Genomic DNA, 16,055 nt, shown 5'->3' with positions numbered 1-16,055 from the left:
TGCTTTCTAAGGTTTCACCAACTACATGCGTAGTCCTGCAGGGGACATCTTCAACCCAGAACACTATCAAGTAAATCAGGACATGACACAGCCACTGACAAATTACTACATCGCATCTTCTCACAACACCTACCTGACTGGAGATCAGCTGCTGTCTCAGTCTCGGGTTGATATGTATGCATATGTGCTTCAGGCGGGCTGTCGCTGTGTGGAAGGTAGAAATACTTAAAAGCTTTTCCTTGTTATCAACATACTTTTATATAAAGTGTTGATCAAAGTAAAATACATTTTAATAAGGTTTTTACTATCATTAAACTGAGCATGAAAATCTTTGTCCAAATATTTAAATGTATAAGATATAAACTAAGCTATCAGGCTAATCGGTATCTATATGCTATGCTAGTACATAAGCTAACTAATACAGACATAAATGGTCAATATAACGTAGTTGAAACAGCATTTATCATAGCATGATTTTTAGGAATTGTAATCAGGCACTAAAGAGAGTTTGTCACTACACCGGCATTAAAATACACATAAAAGCACATAAAATTAAAATAATAATGAACGTAAATAACTTACAGAGCTCAGTTGTACCACCTAACTGCTGCAGATTCATTTTGGCGTTGATAGTGTTGACACAGAAATGCATAAATCCAGCTCAGAGTAGAACGTCACGGGTTGCCGGTTACGTCATGGCGTGAATGTAGCATAAGCTCGTTGTTTTGGATCAGGACGAACTGTAAAAGGGGCCATTTACACATCGCATCTAAAACGCGTGGTAAACGTGGCCGCTTTCTCCTTCTTTCCAAAGGTTTGCGCTCCCGTGGCATCTGTCATTGCTATGCAACCATGGACCGCGCTCTCCACGAGGACGAGGAAGTTTCAGCAAAGGATAAATTGATTTCTAGCCCTTGCATTAGCTTTATTACTAGATATATTTATGGAGATATAAAAACCACCCTGTACAGCTATGATCAGCTGTTGGCTGAGCTTTCGTTGTTTTGTTACGGAAAGGCCGAAGCTGATCGGTTGGTTCTTGTCACATGACCTGCGGTGCGCTTGCGGCATAGAGTACCTCAGGGATGACGTGTTTTTGTAGGCCAACCCGGAAGTTAGCGGCGCACGGGTTCCCTCGATCGAAAGCCAATGCATTTTTCCCATAGACTTTTGGAAAATCGCAAAAAATAAGCTGTGTTTAACAAAGGGTTATGACACTTGCACGTTTTGTCTATCAAGATAATCCTTCTAAGTTAACACAATATTTATACATTTTGAAGCCTAAATAAAGTCGTCAGATATAAAAAGCTAACAGTAGGCTATAAACGGACTACAGCACACCATGGTCACGGATCAACGTCACCACCACCAAACTTCCTCAAACTTTATTTAAAAAACAACTTTATTTAAAAACATGCTCGCTGATTATGATCTGCGCTGTGTATGAATACTTATCCACTTTTTCATGTTAAATGCTGTCCAAATGTCCTGTTTGTCATGATGACGTCTAAAGTCCCCGCCAAAGGAAGTAGTCCCTTTTAGCAATTTGTTAGCAACCGCCGTTTTTAAGACACAATAAAAGTTTAAAAAATCACAAGCGGGTTATAACTGGTGTGTTTTATGTCATAGATCAAAACGTGAAAATATTTAGAGGCTTTGTTTAGCAAAAACCCATTCAAAAAACCCATTGACTTCGGGGCGATGGAAGTCCTAAAATACTAACTCGCTTCCGGGTTTTGCCTACAAAAACACGTCATCCCTGAGGTACTCTATTCTGAAAAGTTGAGAATTTTTCATCTCGATGCGCCTGGAAAACGCACCGCATGCGTGCCGCGACCGCGTCGCTTCCATTATGAGCGCGCATGCTGCGCTGTTACATTTTAAATAACTAATTTGAGCGCGCAAAAGACGCGATATGTGAACGGCCCCAAAGGCGGCTGCTGTTCGTTTGCGCCGCTTGGTGACTGTCTGTCTACAAACGAACATTTTTTGGTCCTCCTGAGACTACCACAGATGATATATGTACATTTTTAAAATATTTTGACCACTTCTATCATCGATTGCCATCAGGATGTGAAGAGATTTTCAACCAGAATAACAAAAAGTGTTTATGAAAAGAAATTGCCTATACCCTAACTTTAATTTTCAAAAAATTATGATGTTCACAGATAAATTATTTTAATAAATACTGCAATGTAATGACTTTACAAAAAAAACGTGTTATCCTTCAACTAACGCAGTCTCTCTGTCTCTCTAGTTGACTGCTGGGATGGTCCTGATGGGGAACCTATTGTGCATCACGGTTACACACTTACCTCAAAAATCCTCTTTAAAGATGTTGTTGAGACAATCAACAAATATGCATTTGCCAAAACTCAGTAAGTGATTTATATTATATTATAAATTACTGTATTTTTTTTAAACTATATAAATTAATTAATTTAAAACATATACATATATAAAATAAAATATATTTTAATATTTTATATGCTTTATATTTCTTGTAATATAATATAATATAATATAAAACTAATTCTTCCACTGTCAGATACCCAGTGATCCTTTCTATAGAGAACCACTGCACTGTGCCTCAGCAGAAGAAAATGGCTCAATACCTCATGGACGTTCTACAGGACAAGCTGGACCTGTCAAATATAAATGTGAATGAATCCAGGCGTCTGCCATCTCCAGAGGTTTTGAAAGGGAAAGTACTTGTCAAGGTGAGCTAATATTTTACATTTGTCTTAGAAAACACTGAGTAAAGTTGAAAGTAGAATATTTCTGTGACCAAATCATGGGGGAAAAATGAACACTGAGGTGCTTTCCAGGGAAAGAAGCTGCCAGCAAACATTGATGCTGATGCAGAAGAAGGGGATGTGTCTGATGAAGACAGCGGTGAAGAGGAGGAGGAGGAAGAGGAGCAAATTAATGGAGATGTGAGATGCTTTTTCCTTTTGTCTACATTAGAATAATTGGGTTATTCCCCATCTGGAGTGTCTGACTAAAAACTGCAGTGTTCTGGTTTACAGACCACAGAAGGAGCACCAGAGACAGGTGATGAATCAAAGAAACGCTCACGGAGGTCGTTCATGGGCAGCTTCAGGCGCAAGGTCTGCAAACACTTTCCACTTGTCACATCACATTTCCATTTAAATAGGGGAAAATATCACAAAAGCAGAATTATACGGTCTAGATTGTTCCACAATCTGTGTTTTAGAAGAAAAAACGTGTGAAATTAAAAAAGAAGCCCATCCTGAGTGACTCTGATACTGAGCTGGAAACCCCAAGCGGTAATGATAAACAGGTCATCGACTATGGCAAGTGAGTATTTCAGGAGATACGGTTTGTTGTTGAATTCTCTGTGTACTGTAAAAAAAAAAAAAAAAGTTTAATTTATGGTAAAAAAATCTGTGGTTGCTAGAAATTCAGAATTAAAAAAAGAAGATGTTTCCAGCATTACAGGATGGCATTTTGGTGCCTGTATATTCATGATTGTTTATATAATGCAATAAATTTTATTTAAAGAATATAAAATATAACAGAAAGCCCCTATGTGCATAACTGAAAAAACAATACTATTTAAATTATATAAATCAATTGTGATGCATCACATAGAGACTTATGAAAACGTCTTTTTACTGTTTCAACAAAACGTTTTTTAAATTACAGAATATTTTAATAATAGCATATCATTTTTACATTATTGTACAGTAAAATTAATTCTCCATATATTCTTTCACTGTATATAGAAAGGTAGTAGTTTTATTGTAGCATTTTTACAAACATTTTTACAGTGTGTATCTAAATCTGTCCAGTCTAATGATATTCCATGTTTTATGGACATTTTTGCAGACGGAGGAAAACAATGAGACTTTCTCGCGCCCTCTCTGATCTCGTTAAATACACAAAGTCGGTGCGTGTTCATGATATAGAAACTCAAGGTAAGACCTCTATGAGCACAAACTGTAAATGTCTTCTTGATGTTTATGTCTAAATAAACCACGTTTGTGTTGCAGCATACATGTGCAGCTGGCAGGTCTCCTCCTTAAACGAGAGTATAACTAACCAGATTCTGCAGCTAAAACCTGCTCAGTTAGTTCGCTTCAATCAACGGCAACTCTTAAGAGTCTACCCCTCCAACTTCCGTGTCGATTCGAGCAACTTCAATCCTCAGCCTTTTTGGAATGCAGGATGTCATTTAGGTTTGAATTACCTTTTTTTCTTTAATTTATTATGAATTATTTTCTTTCTAATTATCATCAAAGCCTGTTGTTTTTCATTAATGATGAAACAGCGAAGACTTTGATTTGAACAGCCATGGATCACTGCTGGCAAATGGCTTTCTCTTTTTTCACAGTTGTGCCGTGCATTTGTTCGAAATGTTGTTTCATCTTTCCAGTTGCTCTCAACTATCAAACAGAAGGCCGTATGCTACAGCTGAACAGGGCAAAATTTGCAGCAAATGGAAACTGCGGCTATGTGCTGAAGCCAAAATGCATGTGTAAAGGTAAGATGGTTTCTCTGGAGTAAAGATAAAAAAGATACATTTCTTTGATGCGTGATTTTTATTATTTTCTTTGAAAGGCAATTTTCACCACACATAATGATTGTCCTCACAGGTGCCTTTAATCCTACGCTGGAAGACCCTTTGCCGGGACACAGGAAATCTCAGCTAGTGCTCAAGATAATTAGTGGCCAGCAGCTACCGAAGCCAAAAGACTCCATGTTAGGGGACAGAGGAGAGGTGAGTTCGCTCATACTTAAAATGAAAGTACGTAATATTGTGTAACATGTGTAACAGGCCTGTTTTGTTGTCCAGATCATAGATCCCTTTGTGGAAGTGGAGATAATTGGATTGCCTATTGATTGTAATAAACAGCAGACAAGAGTAGTAGATGACAATGGTAAGTACAAATCTAGATTGTGCAAACCAAATTTGGCAGTACTGATAATTCAAATATAATATCATCTATAAGGTTAGTGGTTGATTCATATGTGTTTTTAGTGACTGACACTGATGGAAACAGGACGTCATTATTCACCCGTAACACAATTTATTTATATTTTTCATTTAAATAAATGCCAGACAGATGTCTTTGTATTTTTTAAAGCACTTTGCCAAGTAAAAGGAAGATGACTTTTAAGAATCGTTCAGTCACTTAAAAAGATTCACGAGTCGTAAAATCAAATGAGGTGCATTCGTATGATTTTAAATCTTTAGTCTAGACAAACTCTCTGACTGAACCGCAAATCATTTTTTAGTTCTCCAAATGGAAATGAATTGTAATTAAAGATGATCATATATACACATATATATATACTTTTCTCGTGTTTTAATGCCATACTAACAGGTTTTAACCCCATGTGGGAGGAAACACTAGTGTTTACGCTACACATGCCTCAGATTGCCTTAGTGCGCTTTATGGTTTGGGATCATGATCCAATTGGAAGAGACTTCATTGGACAGAGAACCATAGCATTTAAAAGCATGATGCCAGGTAAACTACATGCCAATCAGTGACATTATTGCACAGACAATGTATACATTTACATTTTTGTCAAAAATTCAGTCAGTCAGCCTTATATTATATTCTTGTCCCACAGGATATCGGCATGTCTATTTAGAAGGTATGGAAGAAGCATCTATCTTTGTGCATGTTGCCATTAATGACATCACAGGAAAGGTAACTTTTGCATAATTGTAGCTGTTGTCAGTGTTTAGAAAGTTATTTTGACTGATTTTTCTGATATACTCATAACCAGGTCAAATCAAGCAACGCAGTAAAGCAGCTAATCCAGAAAAACCTTATGCAGACCTCTCAAGATGGCACAAGGACATCTTTCGGTGCAAACTTCCTGCGTAAAAGTGGAGCTGGAAAGAACCAAGCAAAAGTCGTGAAGGTCTCAGCCGACCGCTACAGCAAAGAGGACTTTCTGAACAGACGTTACAGTGATGACGTGAGCTCGAAGGACAGCAGGAGCACCTCACAGTCTGCGTCGTTGCTCAGAGGAGCTCAGAGTGAACCCCTGAAAAGGGCCCATAAGGTCTGTTTTCAGGAGCCGGAAGGATCTCATGAGGCACGGCGCCGCCTGTCCTCTATCACATGCTCTGGTGGAGCAGGAGTGGCTGTGGACTTTACCAACTTAGCATTTGATTCAACAAACAGTTCAGAACTGGACATTCAGACTTCTGAGGCTCAATCACACATTGCTGATAACAAGGAGTTGAGTGTTTCAAAACGAAATGAATTATCTCCAACATCTAAACAGGAGTGCGAGTCTACAGACTTACCGGTACCTAAGACGAAGGATCCTGCTTCTACACTGAATGAGCGACTCTTGTCGAAGCATATCTCAGGTGCTAAATCTGATATTGAGGATTCAGTGCAGGAACCTGGGATGTGTAAACTTCAAGAGAGCCATCTAAAAATTCAGTCAGAACCTACACAAGAGTGTGAACCCTTGAATTTCTATCCAATACCTGTTGGAGTACTAGATCCTTCTAGTGGAACATTAAACACCAGAAGCCTGGTGATCAAGAATAAATTCAGAACTTCTTTAGATGGCAGGCTTAACCCTCAGTGGCAACCAATGTCAATCCCCGCAACCCCTGCGCTGAGCAGACGCATGAATGACCCAGGCACAACATCTTCCAAAGATTCGCCATTTACAGGACGCAGATCACAAAGCGTCCCAAGACGCCGTCCGCCCTCTCCGCCAAACACATCTGGTCACATTAAGAAAGAATTCCTCAACCAATACCCTCTCCCACAGTGCAGTTACTCTGCACCAAAAAACCCTGCTCCTAATAATCACAACCTTGCTGACAGTGAATCAAGCAGCCTAAGTAGTTTGGACAGCCTTGACCTGAGTACTCTGCCATCCCGTTTCCCTGACAACCAGCAGCAGACAATGGGCACATTGCAGAGGGAAATGAATGCTCTGTTTGAGCAGAAAATGCGTGAGATTCACTGCCATTCACCACTGTTTTTCAGAGGTAAGTCGTAAGGCACAGAAAAGTGCCAAAGGGCCTTATTATGTTATTATGTTATTATTATGTTATTAAAGAGTTTGTTCACCCAAAAAAATGAAATTTCTATCATTAATTACTCACCCTCATGTCGTTCCAAACCCGTAAGACCTTTTTTAATCTTCGGAACACAAATTGGGATATTTTTGATGAAATCCGAGAGGTATCTGAACCACACATAGGCAGCAATGTCATTGCATCTTTCAAGGCCCAGAAAGGTAGAAAAGACATCGTTAAAATAGTCCATGTGACTACAGTGGTTCAGCCTTAAAGGGATAGTTCACCCAAAAATGAAAATTTGATTATCTATTATTTATGTTTATCTGCTTACCCCCAGGACATCCAAGATGTAGGTGACTTTGTTTCTTCAGTAGAACACAAATGATGATTTTTAACTCCAACCGTTGCGGTCTGTCAGTCGTATAATGCATGTCAATGGGAACACCATCTATAAGAGTCAAAAAAACATGCACAGACAAATCCAAATTAAACCCTGCGGCTCGTGACGACACATTGGTGTCCTAAGACACGAAACGATCGGTTTGTGAGAGAAACCGAACAGTATTTATATAATTTTTTACCTCTAAAACACCACTATGTCCAACATCCGGTTGGTGAGGTCTGAACGCGTTCTGATAACGGAAGTGATGTCTCGCACTCATTGAAGTATAAGCGCAAGACATCACTTCCGTCATCAGAAAGCGTTTTCAGATCTCACCAACCGGATGCTCAAGGCAGTTGGACATAGTGGTGTTTTAGAATGATATAAATACTGTTCGGTTTCTCGCACAAACCTATCGTTTCGTGTCTTAGGACATCAACGTGTCGTCACGAGCCGTGTTGTGTTCTACTGAAGAAACAAAGTCACCTACATCTTAGATGTCCTGGGGGTAAGCAGATAAACATCAAATTTTCATTTTTGGGTGAACTATCCCTTTAAAGTTATGAAGCACCGAGTATACTTTTTGTGCTCAAAAACCAAACAAAAATAACATGAACAGCGTCAGCCAATAATGAGTCGTAGAAACCTGGAAGCTCTGAACGTCACCTTGAAAGATGTAATGATGTTGCTGCCTCTGTGTGGTTCAGAAACCTTTCGGATTTCATCAAAAATATCTTAATTTGAGTTCAGAAGATGAACAAAGGTCTTAAGGGTGTGGAACGGCACGAGGGTGAGTAATTAATGACAATTTTCATTTTTGGGTGAATATTTGGGTGAATCTTTTCATGCTGGTTAAAATGTCTATGGCTTTATTTCTACCTCAGTAGAAATTTGACTGAGTTTAATTTGTGGTAGGGCTTTAATTTTGTTTTTGTATTTTTTTTTTAGATTCCTCAACATTGTAGAAAAAGCATGCATGTGAAACCTAAAAAGAAACAGAAAACAAAATTCCACACCACAGTTACTGTGACGGATATGGACATGCTACAGGAAGAAAAGTAAACACATAAGCAAATACATATTTGCATTTTATAAAATGCAAATATTACCTTGTTTAAATCTTAATCATCAGCTCATGTCACCTGGGCTCATAATTCATGTTCATATTTTTTCCCAAAAAGAGCCTGAAATGTTACATTCTGTCTTTTGCATCTGGAAGCTGCCATTTTAATTTAGATATAATGAATTTAAAGACTACACTAAACAGATGTTTCTGCTCATTTTTTGTTAAATAATGCAATCACACTTTGGTGTAAGTCCAAGTTTATTAATTCATTAATATACATGGTGCCAGAATGAATACCTCTTTTGTGACAGTAAAGAGGTGATATTTTTTTTACATAATTGTATGTATTTTCCCCATGTTTCAATTACAAAACAACTGTAATATGTTACTTGTCATTTTTACTTCTATAAAATATTTAACTTTTTATAGACATTTTTTCAGATGTCTCCAATCTTTGTCATTCATTAGCAAAATAGATTTTACATTTAACATTTTAGACTCATAATGATGGTCTAAAAAAATCTATATTGTTTTAAGTTGGAATGCATGATAATTATGTAAAATACAAACAGCTACATGAGATTTTGCTGCAAGATTCAGATTAAAAGGTGCCTCACTCGAACATCTAGAGTGAACAAACAGGTAGCTTGATTTAAAAGTTTTAAAAAATGAAAATTATGTATTAAAAACTCTGCAATCCAGTACATGTAATCTAAATCAGTTAAAATGTATAATCATTTTCTAATATGGGAAATAGTAATAAATCCTAACACCAGATAATGTACAGACCTATGAACAGTAAAGTCATTTTGCTATGTAAGACATACATATAGCATTGCTGTTGTTGAAACTTCTATGGCTTGTTCTTGTCTGAGGTTTCTTGGTCTCCCTGTGTGTTGGTCATTCTCAAACGCTGGCTCAGCTCCTGAGTCAAAACTGTGCAGCAGGATTTCTGTATGGTTGAGAACAGGTTTATTTTTTTTATAATGATCAAAAACACTTATCAAAATGTGCTAATGTACAGTTAAAATCTGTGCTGAAGTTTAACAACAATGAAAACAAGACAACTTTAAATGAGCTTCCTGGTGTGGAAGATTATTCAGATGTTAGTGTGTGTTTGTGTGTGTTTGTGTGTGTTTATATTGGCACTACTTGCCTTCTGCTCCCCTGCAGTGCTGCGAGACTTTGAGGTGAGTTCAAACAAGGAGAGCAGCACTCCAATCCCAAGGCCTATAGCCAGAACCAGGAATATGCCCTTCATGCTATGAGCCCTCAGAGACAATGCTTTGGCACTGTCCGGTATACAGCTGCTGGCCCACCACTTAGTGCGCAGATACGCCAGCTCCCCAGCCTCGCTCAGCTGCAGGATGGCCACGCTCAGGTTCTTCAGCATAGGAGATCCTGTTCCAAGAAAAAGACTGAGGCATCAAACCATTCACTGCAGCAAGAAACATCAAGATGTCTTTTGCCTCTCTTTAAAGAAAGTATACACCTTTAAAGTGCACTTATTATGCTTTTTCAGATATTACCTTTCGTGTATGTCATATAGCTGTTTGTGAATGTAAAAGGTCTAGAAAATGTTTTAAAGATCAAAGTGCAGCATAAATGAAGTTATTGTCTTACTGCCTGAAACGAGTTGTCAGCAATTCCAATGTTACTTCCTGCATGAACCTACATAGGTTTGTAACAAATATGTATAATTCCAGCTTAAAGTCTTCATTGTCTGCCTTGAACAACACCTACTTTGACCCTCAAATGTTTGGTTCATGTTTTCAACATGTCGAGAAGACGCTCTTTGAAATTATATCCACTTTGCATGTACTTTCAGAGGATGAGAACTCTTTCAGACACTGTGAGGAAAGAGGTGATGCTGATATATATTGTGTGAAAATGTGTTTTTTGACCTTGGATGTAAACCTATTATAGGAGCCCTCAAAAGCAAACCTTCAGAATAACATAATAGGGACACTTTAAAGGGATAGTTCACCCAAAAATGAAAATTTGATGTTTATGTGCTTACCCACAGGGCATCCAAGATGTAGGTGACTTTGTTTCTTCAGTAGAACACAAATGATGATTTTTAACTCCAACCGTTGCGGTCTGTCAGTCGTATAATGCATGTCAATGGGAACACAATCTATAAGAGTCAAACCAATCGTTTCGTGTCTTAGGACATCAATGTGTCGTCACGAGCCGCAGGGTTTAATTTGGATTTGTCTGTGCATGTTTTTTGAATCTTATAGATGGAGTTCCCATTGACAAGCATTATACGACTGACAGACCGCAACAGTTGGAGTTAAAAATCATTTGTGTTCTACTGAAGAAACAAAGTCACCTACATCTTGGATGCCCTGGGGGTAAGCAGATAAACATCAAATTTTCATTTTTGGGTGAACTATCCCTTTATGTTTTTTAACTACATTCATTAAAAACAACTGCACAAATCAGTTTGTCTCACCGAGAGGAGTTACAATGCTGTAACCTCTCATCCCGATGACCTCATGCGCACGGACCAGTTCACAATGCCGTGCCACAGCCAAATCCAGGGACACCGATTCTCCAATGAAAGCATAATTTCCTTCCTTTGCTCTCTGGACACCCTCATCCATGGAGGACACAAAACTCTTCCTGCGCTCCATGTGCTCATAGATACGACGGTAAGATGGGTTATTTGAGTTCTGTTCAAAAAGCGTGTTAACATGTAAAGAAATCTTTCTGTAACATCTGGCAGGAATGAATTTTACTAATAAGAAAAATGTGCAGATATGATTCATGTGATCAGACCTTAAAGAAGGCGAGGGTGGAGGAGCCAGCAAGTGTTCCATATTCTATTACTTCCTGATTGGCCAAGTCCTCGAACCCTTTAATCATGAGCGGAGCAGAGTCAGACCCCTGAGAGGAACTAAGACTGGAAAAATAACAAGCCAGGAGCACGACGGCAAACAACCACCAGGTACAACTGATAACCCTTCCTGACAGAGCTTTAGGGTGAGGGCCTGCACCTGCAGAAAGCAAAACAAATGAGAGGAAAAGATGTTATCCTTCCTTTATCACAGACTGAAAAGTAATTCAGATGGAAGAATAGCTGCAGGCAGCAATAAAAGGCCAAGTACACCAGTGAAATATACCTTGTATGCTGAGTATTCTTGTTATTGCATGTTTTATGCATATTCCTGTTTTTAAAGACAGCTGGTTCAAAGGATAAAAGTATATTATTGCTTATTTCTTTTGACAAGAAGGAGGCACAGGCATAAATCTTTGCAGACTCTCTAAGGGCATGGTGCGATGACATTTTACAAGTTTTGGTTTATCCACCAAAGCATGTCTAAGACAGAGCTTCACTTCCTGTTTAGCGTCTAGAGGTGTTAAAGGTGCATAAATAAAAGTTAAACTGAAATACACTACCAGTCAAAAGTTTAGAAACATTACTATTTTTAATGTTTTTGAATGAAGTCTCTTATGCTCATTAAGGCTGCATTTATTTCATAAAATTACAGAAAAAAACAATAATATTGTGAAATATTATTACAATTTAAAATTATGGTTTTCTATTTTAATATACTTTAAAATATAATTTATTTCTGTGATGCAAAGCTGAATTGTCAGCATCCTTACTCCAGTCTTCAGTGTCACATGATCCTTCAGAAATCATTCTGATATGCTGATTTATTAATAATGTGATCTGAACTAATTTTGGTGAAAATTCCACAAATTTTGCAGTAGTATAGAGAAAAAAAGGGAACCAGATTAAAATGGCCAAAAAAAGGATGTAAAGGATATTGAAAAGATCATAAAATGTAGTATTCTGCATTCGAAGAATCGGGACTATGGGCTTTTCAGTGCGTGATCCCTAAAATCTGCTATAACATTAATGTTGAAGATTACCTTGCAGACTGAGGGCTCCTGCAGCGTACCATAAACTGTGGAGGAGTGTGAAGCGATTTGGCTCTGTCTCCGGCTGACTCCATTCACATGGACTCAACCTTGATATAATGAGACAAATGCAGAAATCAGCTTCAGTTCAGACAAAATCCTATTCATCCTAAACCAGTGTAGCAGTTTTACTGATTGTATTGTGTTGAACGTTTTGTGTAGTAAATGAGTAAGTGCTCTTGTTCTCTGCGTCTCTGGTGTTCTGCTCATTTCTCTGACCTTCCCACAATGCAGATGCAGACTGCAGTCACAAAGTATGCAATCAGGATGCCGAACCAGGTCTCCCCAGAGAAGGGGGAGAGGAAGTCAAAAAAGCCGGCCTCCTCAGAAACGATATCTTTGCGGAGGAGGATACTGATTCCGGTCTGCATGTAAGGTTTTGTCATTCCCACAGCCTTCTCGCGGGCAGCGGTGAGAGTGAGGGGAGCCACGGCGAGATCGGCTTCCTGAGAACAAAATACATGGAAGGTTTGACACTACTTGAGAAGGATTAATGTCATTGAGATGATTTAATTGCCATGCTGATTTTAGATTTATATGCAGCAGTACAATATGTGCTATTGTGTATTCTTCTGTAAAATGCATAACATACCCCTCTAACAACCTCCCCAATCATTCCGTTCCAGTTTCCACTTTCATCCTGCCGGCCATACGATCCGTCTTTCACCAGGTGAACTTTGTATTTGAAACCCAGTTTCTTAGCCAGCTCAGTGAGCAGATCCATACAGTAGCCTTCTAACTGCGAACCTTTGCTCATTGTGTAGGGGTCTTGCTGAAAATCAAAAATTAAAGTTGTTAATATAATACGAATAATCAATGTGTATAATGTAAATAATACAAAATAATATCATATTTCATAGTTATTTTAATTTTTACCTTTATGGTGGTAACTGTCAGTTCTTGCCTTGCTGAAATGAAAAATTAAAATTAATTTATTATGAATGCAAATATATGTACGCTGTCATTTAAAAAGTGTTTGTTTTGTTTTGTTTTGTTTTTGAAAGAAGCTTCTTATGCTCACCAAGGCTGCATATGTGATATAACACAGTAAAAATATTATTATTATTTTTCCTAATTTAATATATTTTAAAATATAATTTATTTCTGTGATGCAAAGCTGAATTTTCAGCATCATTACTCCAGTCTTCAGTGTCACATGATCCTTCAGAAATCATTCTAATATGCCGATTTGGTGCTCAAGAAACATTTCTTATTATTATCAATGTTGAAAACAGTTTAGTATTTTTGTAGAAACTGTGATACATGGTGAATAAAGAACAGCTGTTGTGTCAAATAGAAATCTTTTATGCATCCTTGCTGAATAAATGTATTAATTTCTCTCAAAACAAACCATACTGACCCCAAAATTTTTGAACGGTAGCATAGACAAAAACTAAAAAAATCTCATCGCAGGCTTCTGTCCATAACATAAATAAGCGTGTCGGCTAAACCAAAAAGTTAATTGAAATTTGAAGGCATTGAAGTCCATAAACAAAACAGCGTCCTACTGAGTCAACACATCTGAAAAGCTTAGATCTGTTCAAGAGTGTGTTTGTTCAAAAGTGACCTCAAGTTGACATAGAAAGACATGGCCAAGATTTCTGTGGCTCCTCTATTGATCTGCCAAATCAGTTCTCTGGCTGGGAGTCTTGATTTCCTGCTGCATTTGTGTCACAAATAGCTCCATCTTAAATTAGCCAGAGTCATCAGAGAACCTTTTGTTCGGCAGCCATCTTTAGCAAAAAAGCCACATCCTCGCTCAGTCTGCGAATCTCAGGGAGATAATGATGAGTGAATGGCACGGCTGCGTTTGATGCCCTCTTAGGCAGCTTCCGGGTTTCCGGAACCCGCAAAGTTTGGCTGTGTTTTTCTTCTTTCTCAGAAGTGCGAGACAACAATCTCATTGCAGGGCTGAACTGTGACTAATTGGAGTTACTGTTTCTGTCACTCGATCACGAAGGCCTGGTCAGGGCAGTCAAAGAGTATCCGAAGCTAAAGTTAAGCGAAGCCCTCAGGGCTCCATCAACACCATAGAGTGATGTTGACACTCATCAGCTCCTCCTATTGAATTTATGACAGACACAGAGGGTCCTCGACGTGCTCTCATAGCTTGGCATGTCTTAAACACTGTTCTGCTTGTTCAAGGCTTTGAATTGATTTATAACTGTTTTTGAGAAGGTTTCAGCTGGCTGGCTTCCTCTCTGTCAGAATGGGGTTTGAAGTGTGCCAAGCAGGATGTGGTCACTATCTTTGATGGTGTGCCTAGCTGACTGTTCAGCCATTTATCATATGACAGGCCTGTGAAATTCAAGAACTTCACACAGCGAGGACAAGGCGAGTTGGCACAGATTTCATAATAGCTGCTGTTTCTGAAATTACATGAGATGTCGTAAAAATAACGAATGCTTCTATTGTGTCCATTGAGAAAGAGATGCGATTCTAAGATATAATTGTGCTGTATGATGCCATTACATCATAACAATTTCACATGAGACAAAAAACTGCTATATTTAACTTTTACATTACATATCCATATATTAACAATCAAACTTTGGTACCTGCTATGCAGATCTCTGACCCCAGCAACAATACTATGCCTAAAGAGACAATTCCCGACATATTGCTGACTCTGACCTGCAAGCCAAACAGACAATCTGACTTATTTAAAACATAAACACAAATATTTATATATTTAAATATGTTAAATCATATGCAATATTACAATAAAAAAAAATATGTTCACCTAATAGCCTAGCCTACATATCAACACATAAATTGTAAATAACACGTACAACCAATTACTCCTTAAGAAGACATGTATTTGTTTAACTGCATTTTATATTAGTTCTTGCTGCTTAATATTATGTTGAGGTTAATGACAATAATATTAGTTTTCACAATGCATGAGCAAAAACATTATTTTTACAAAGACATTTTCAGAGTTTCCAGTGTACTTCAAATCAAAAAGACAATGCAGTAACTTTATAAATCAAACCACACCCTACTAGTTTCATACTTACCATGATGTCTGCAGTGAAATTCCACTGTGATGGGTCTGCACTGACACTGACGCTGATCAAGACAGTGGTGTGGTTTACAATAATGAATTAGAGGGCTCCCACTAAAGGCTTGGGAAAAGCCAATGAGTTTCAGGGGGTGGAGAAAGTCATCCAAACACTTATAATGAAAAGTGGGTTGATAGAATATTCTAGGGCAAGATGAATTATATATCTGATATTTTCCAAGAATATATTAGACACAGGCGATATGGAAAAATCATGCAATTTTGATTTTGACATTTGTGTCCGGTTTCAATGTCCTAATATTGAATATAATAAATAATATAATAAATTGCATGCCCTTCGACACCAGTGTATCTGGGGGAAAAAATGATCAAGCATTCTTTGACTCACAGGAGCAGCATAAAGTGGACAAAAATCACATATGCAATACCATTAAAAGATAGTCTTATAGATAGAAAATGGAAAGGATGATATAATTTCAAGTTGTTTAAAACTTGAGATTATTTCGTTAAATAAAACAAAATAATAATAATAATAATAATAAAGTGGACAAAAATCATGACCCTGGACCACAAAACCAGTAGCACGGGTATATTTGTAGCAATAGCCAACAACATTGTA

General features: G+C 37.9%; 3 protein-coding genes across 3 annotated transcripts; 2 read left to right on the top strand and 1 right to left on the bottom strand.

Moving 5' to 3' along the window:
- Window positions 1–2,843: 2,843 nt before the first annotated feature.
- LOC127522239 (1-phosphatidylinositol 4,5-bisphosphate phosphodiesterase eta-2-like) lies at window positions 2,844–5,141 on the top strand. Its single transcript, XM_051911991.1, has 8 exons — window positions 2,844–2,936; window positions 3,030–3,110; window positions 3,218–3,321; window positions 3,853–3,941; window positions 4,017–4,202; window positions 4,400–4,507; window positions 4,620–4,744; window positions 4,820–5,141. The coding sequence occupies exons 2-8, from the start codon at window positions 3,090–3,092 to the stop codon at window positions 4,961–4,963; spliced, it is 777 nt and encodes a 258-aa protein (XP_051767951.1). The 5' UTR covers window positions 2,844–2,936; window positions 3,030–3,089; the 3' UTR covers window positions 4,964–5,141.
- A 607-nt stretch (window positions 5,142–5,748) lies between these two features.
- Window positions 5,749–9,404, top strand: plch2b (phospholipase C, eta 2b; the record flags this gene model as incomplete). Its single annotated transcript, XM_051911992.1, has 2 exons — window positions 5,749–6,997; window positions 8,361–9,404. Coding segments are annotated over 2 exons (1,266 nt in total), but the record flags the coding sequence as incomplete, so codon positions are not given.
- si:dkey-183j2.10 (probable glutamate receptor) lies at window positions 8,719–15,526 on the bottom strand. Its single transcript, XM_051911990.1, has 10 exons — window positions 15,432–15,526; window positions 14,970–15,045; window positions 13,288–13,319; window positions 13,004–13,183; window positions 12,631–12,857; window positions 12,364–12,461; window positions 11,263–11,480; window positions 10,937–11,156; window positions 9,635–9,879; window positions 8,719–9,430 (listed from the first exon to the last, which is right to left on the bottom strand). Exons 1-10 carry the CDS (start codon window positions 15,432–15,434, stop codon window positions 9,332–9,334), a joined length of 1,398 nt encoding a protein of 465 aa, XP_051767950.1. The 5' UTR covers window positions 15,435–15,526; the 3' UTR covers window positions 8,719–9,331.
- Between the last annotated feature and the right edge of the window lie 529 nt (window positions 15,527–16,055).

This window comes from Ctenopharyngodon idella, chromosome 11, assembly GCF_019924925.1.
Source record: "Ctenopharyngodon idella isolate HZGC_01 chromosome 11, HZGC01, whole genome shotgun sequence".
In the NCBI taxonomy this organism is placed as follows: domain Eukaryota; kingdom Metazoa; phylum Chordata; class Actinopteri; order Cypriniformes; family Xenocyprididae; genus Ctenopharyngodon; species Ctenopharyngodon idella.
The sequence above is the reverse complement of the archived record's forward strand: the minus strand, read 5'-3'. Positions and strand labels throughout refer to the sequence as shown.

Coding starts and splice junctions, on each gene's coding strand:
- LOC127522239 (XM_051911991.1), top strand. CDS start 3,090: ATGGGCAGCTTCAGGCGCAAG. Junction 3,322..3,852: donor CAGGTCATCGACTATGGCAA/GTGAGTATTTCA, acceptor ACATTTTTGCAG/ACGGAGGAAAACAATGAGAC. Junction 4,203..4,399: donor GAATGCAGGATGTCATTTAG/GTTTGAATTACC, acceptor TCATCTTTCCAG/TTGCTCTCAACTATCAAACA.
- si:dkey-183j2.10 (XM_051911990.1), bottom strand. Junction 12,858..13,003: donor TTGGGGAGGTTGTTAGAGGG/GTATGTTATGCA, acceptor TTTTGTTCTCAG/GAAGCCGATCTCGCCGTGGC. Junction 12,462..12,630: donor TGCATCTGCATTGTGGGAAG/GTCAGAGAAATG, acceptor CATTATATCAAG/GTTGAGTCCATGTGAATGGA.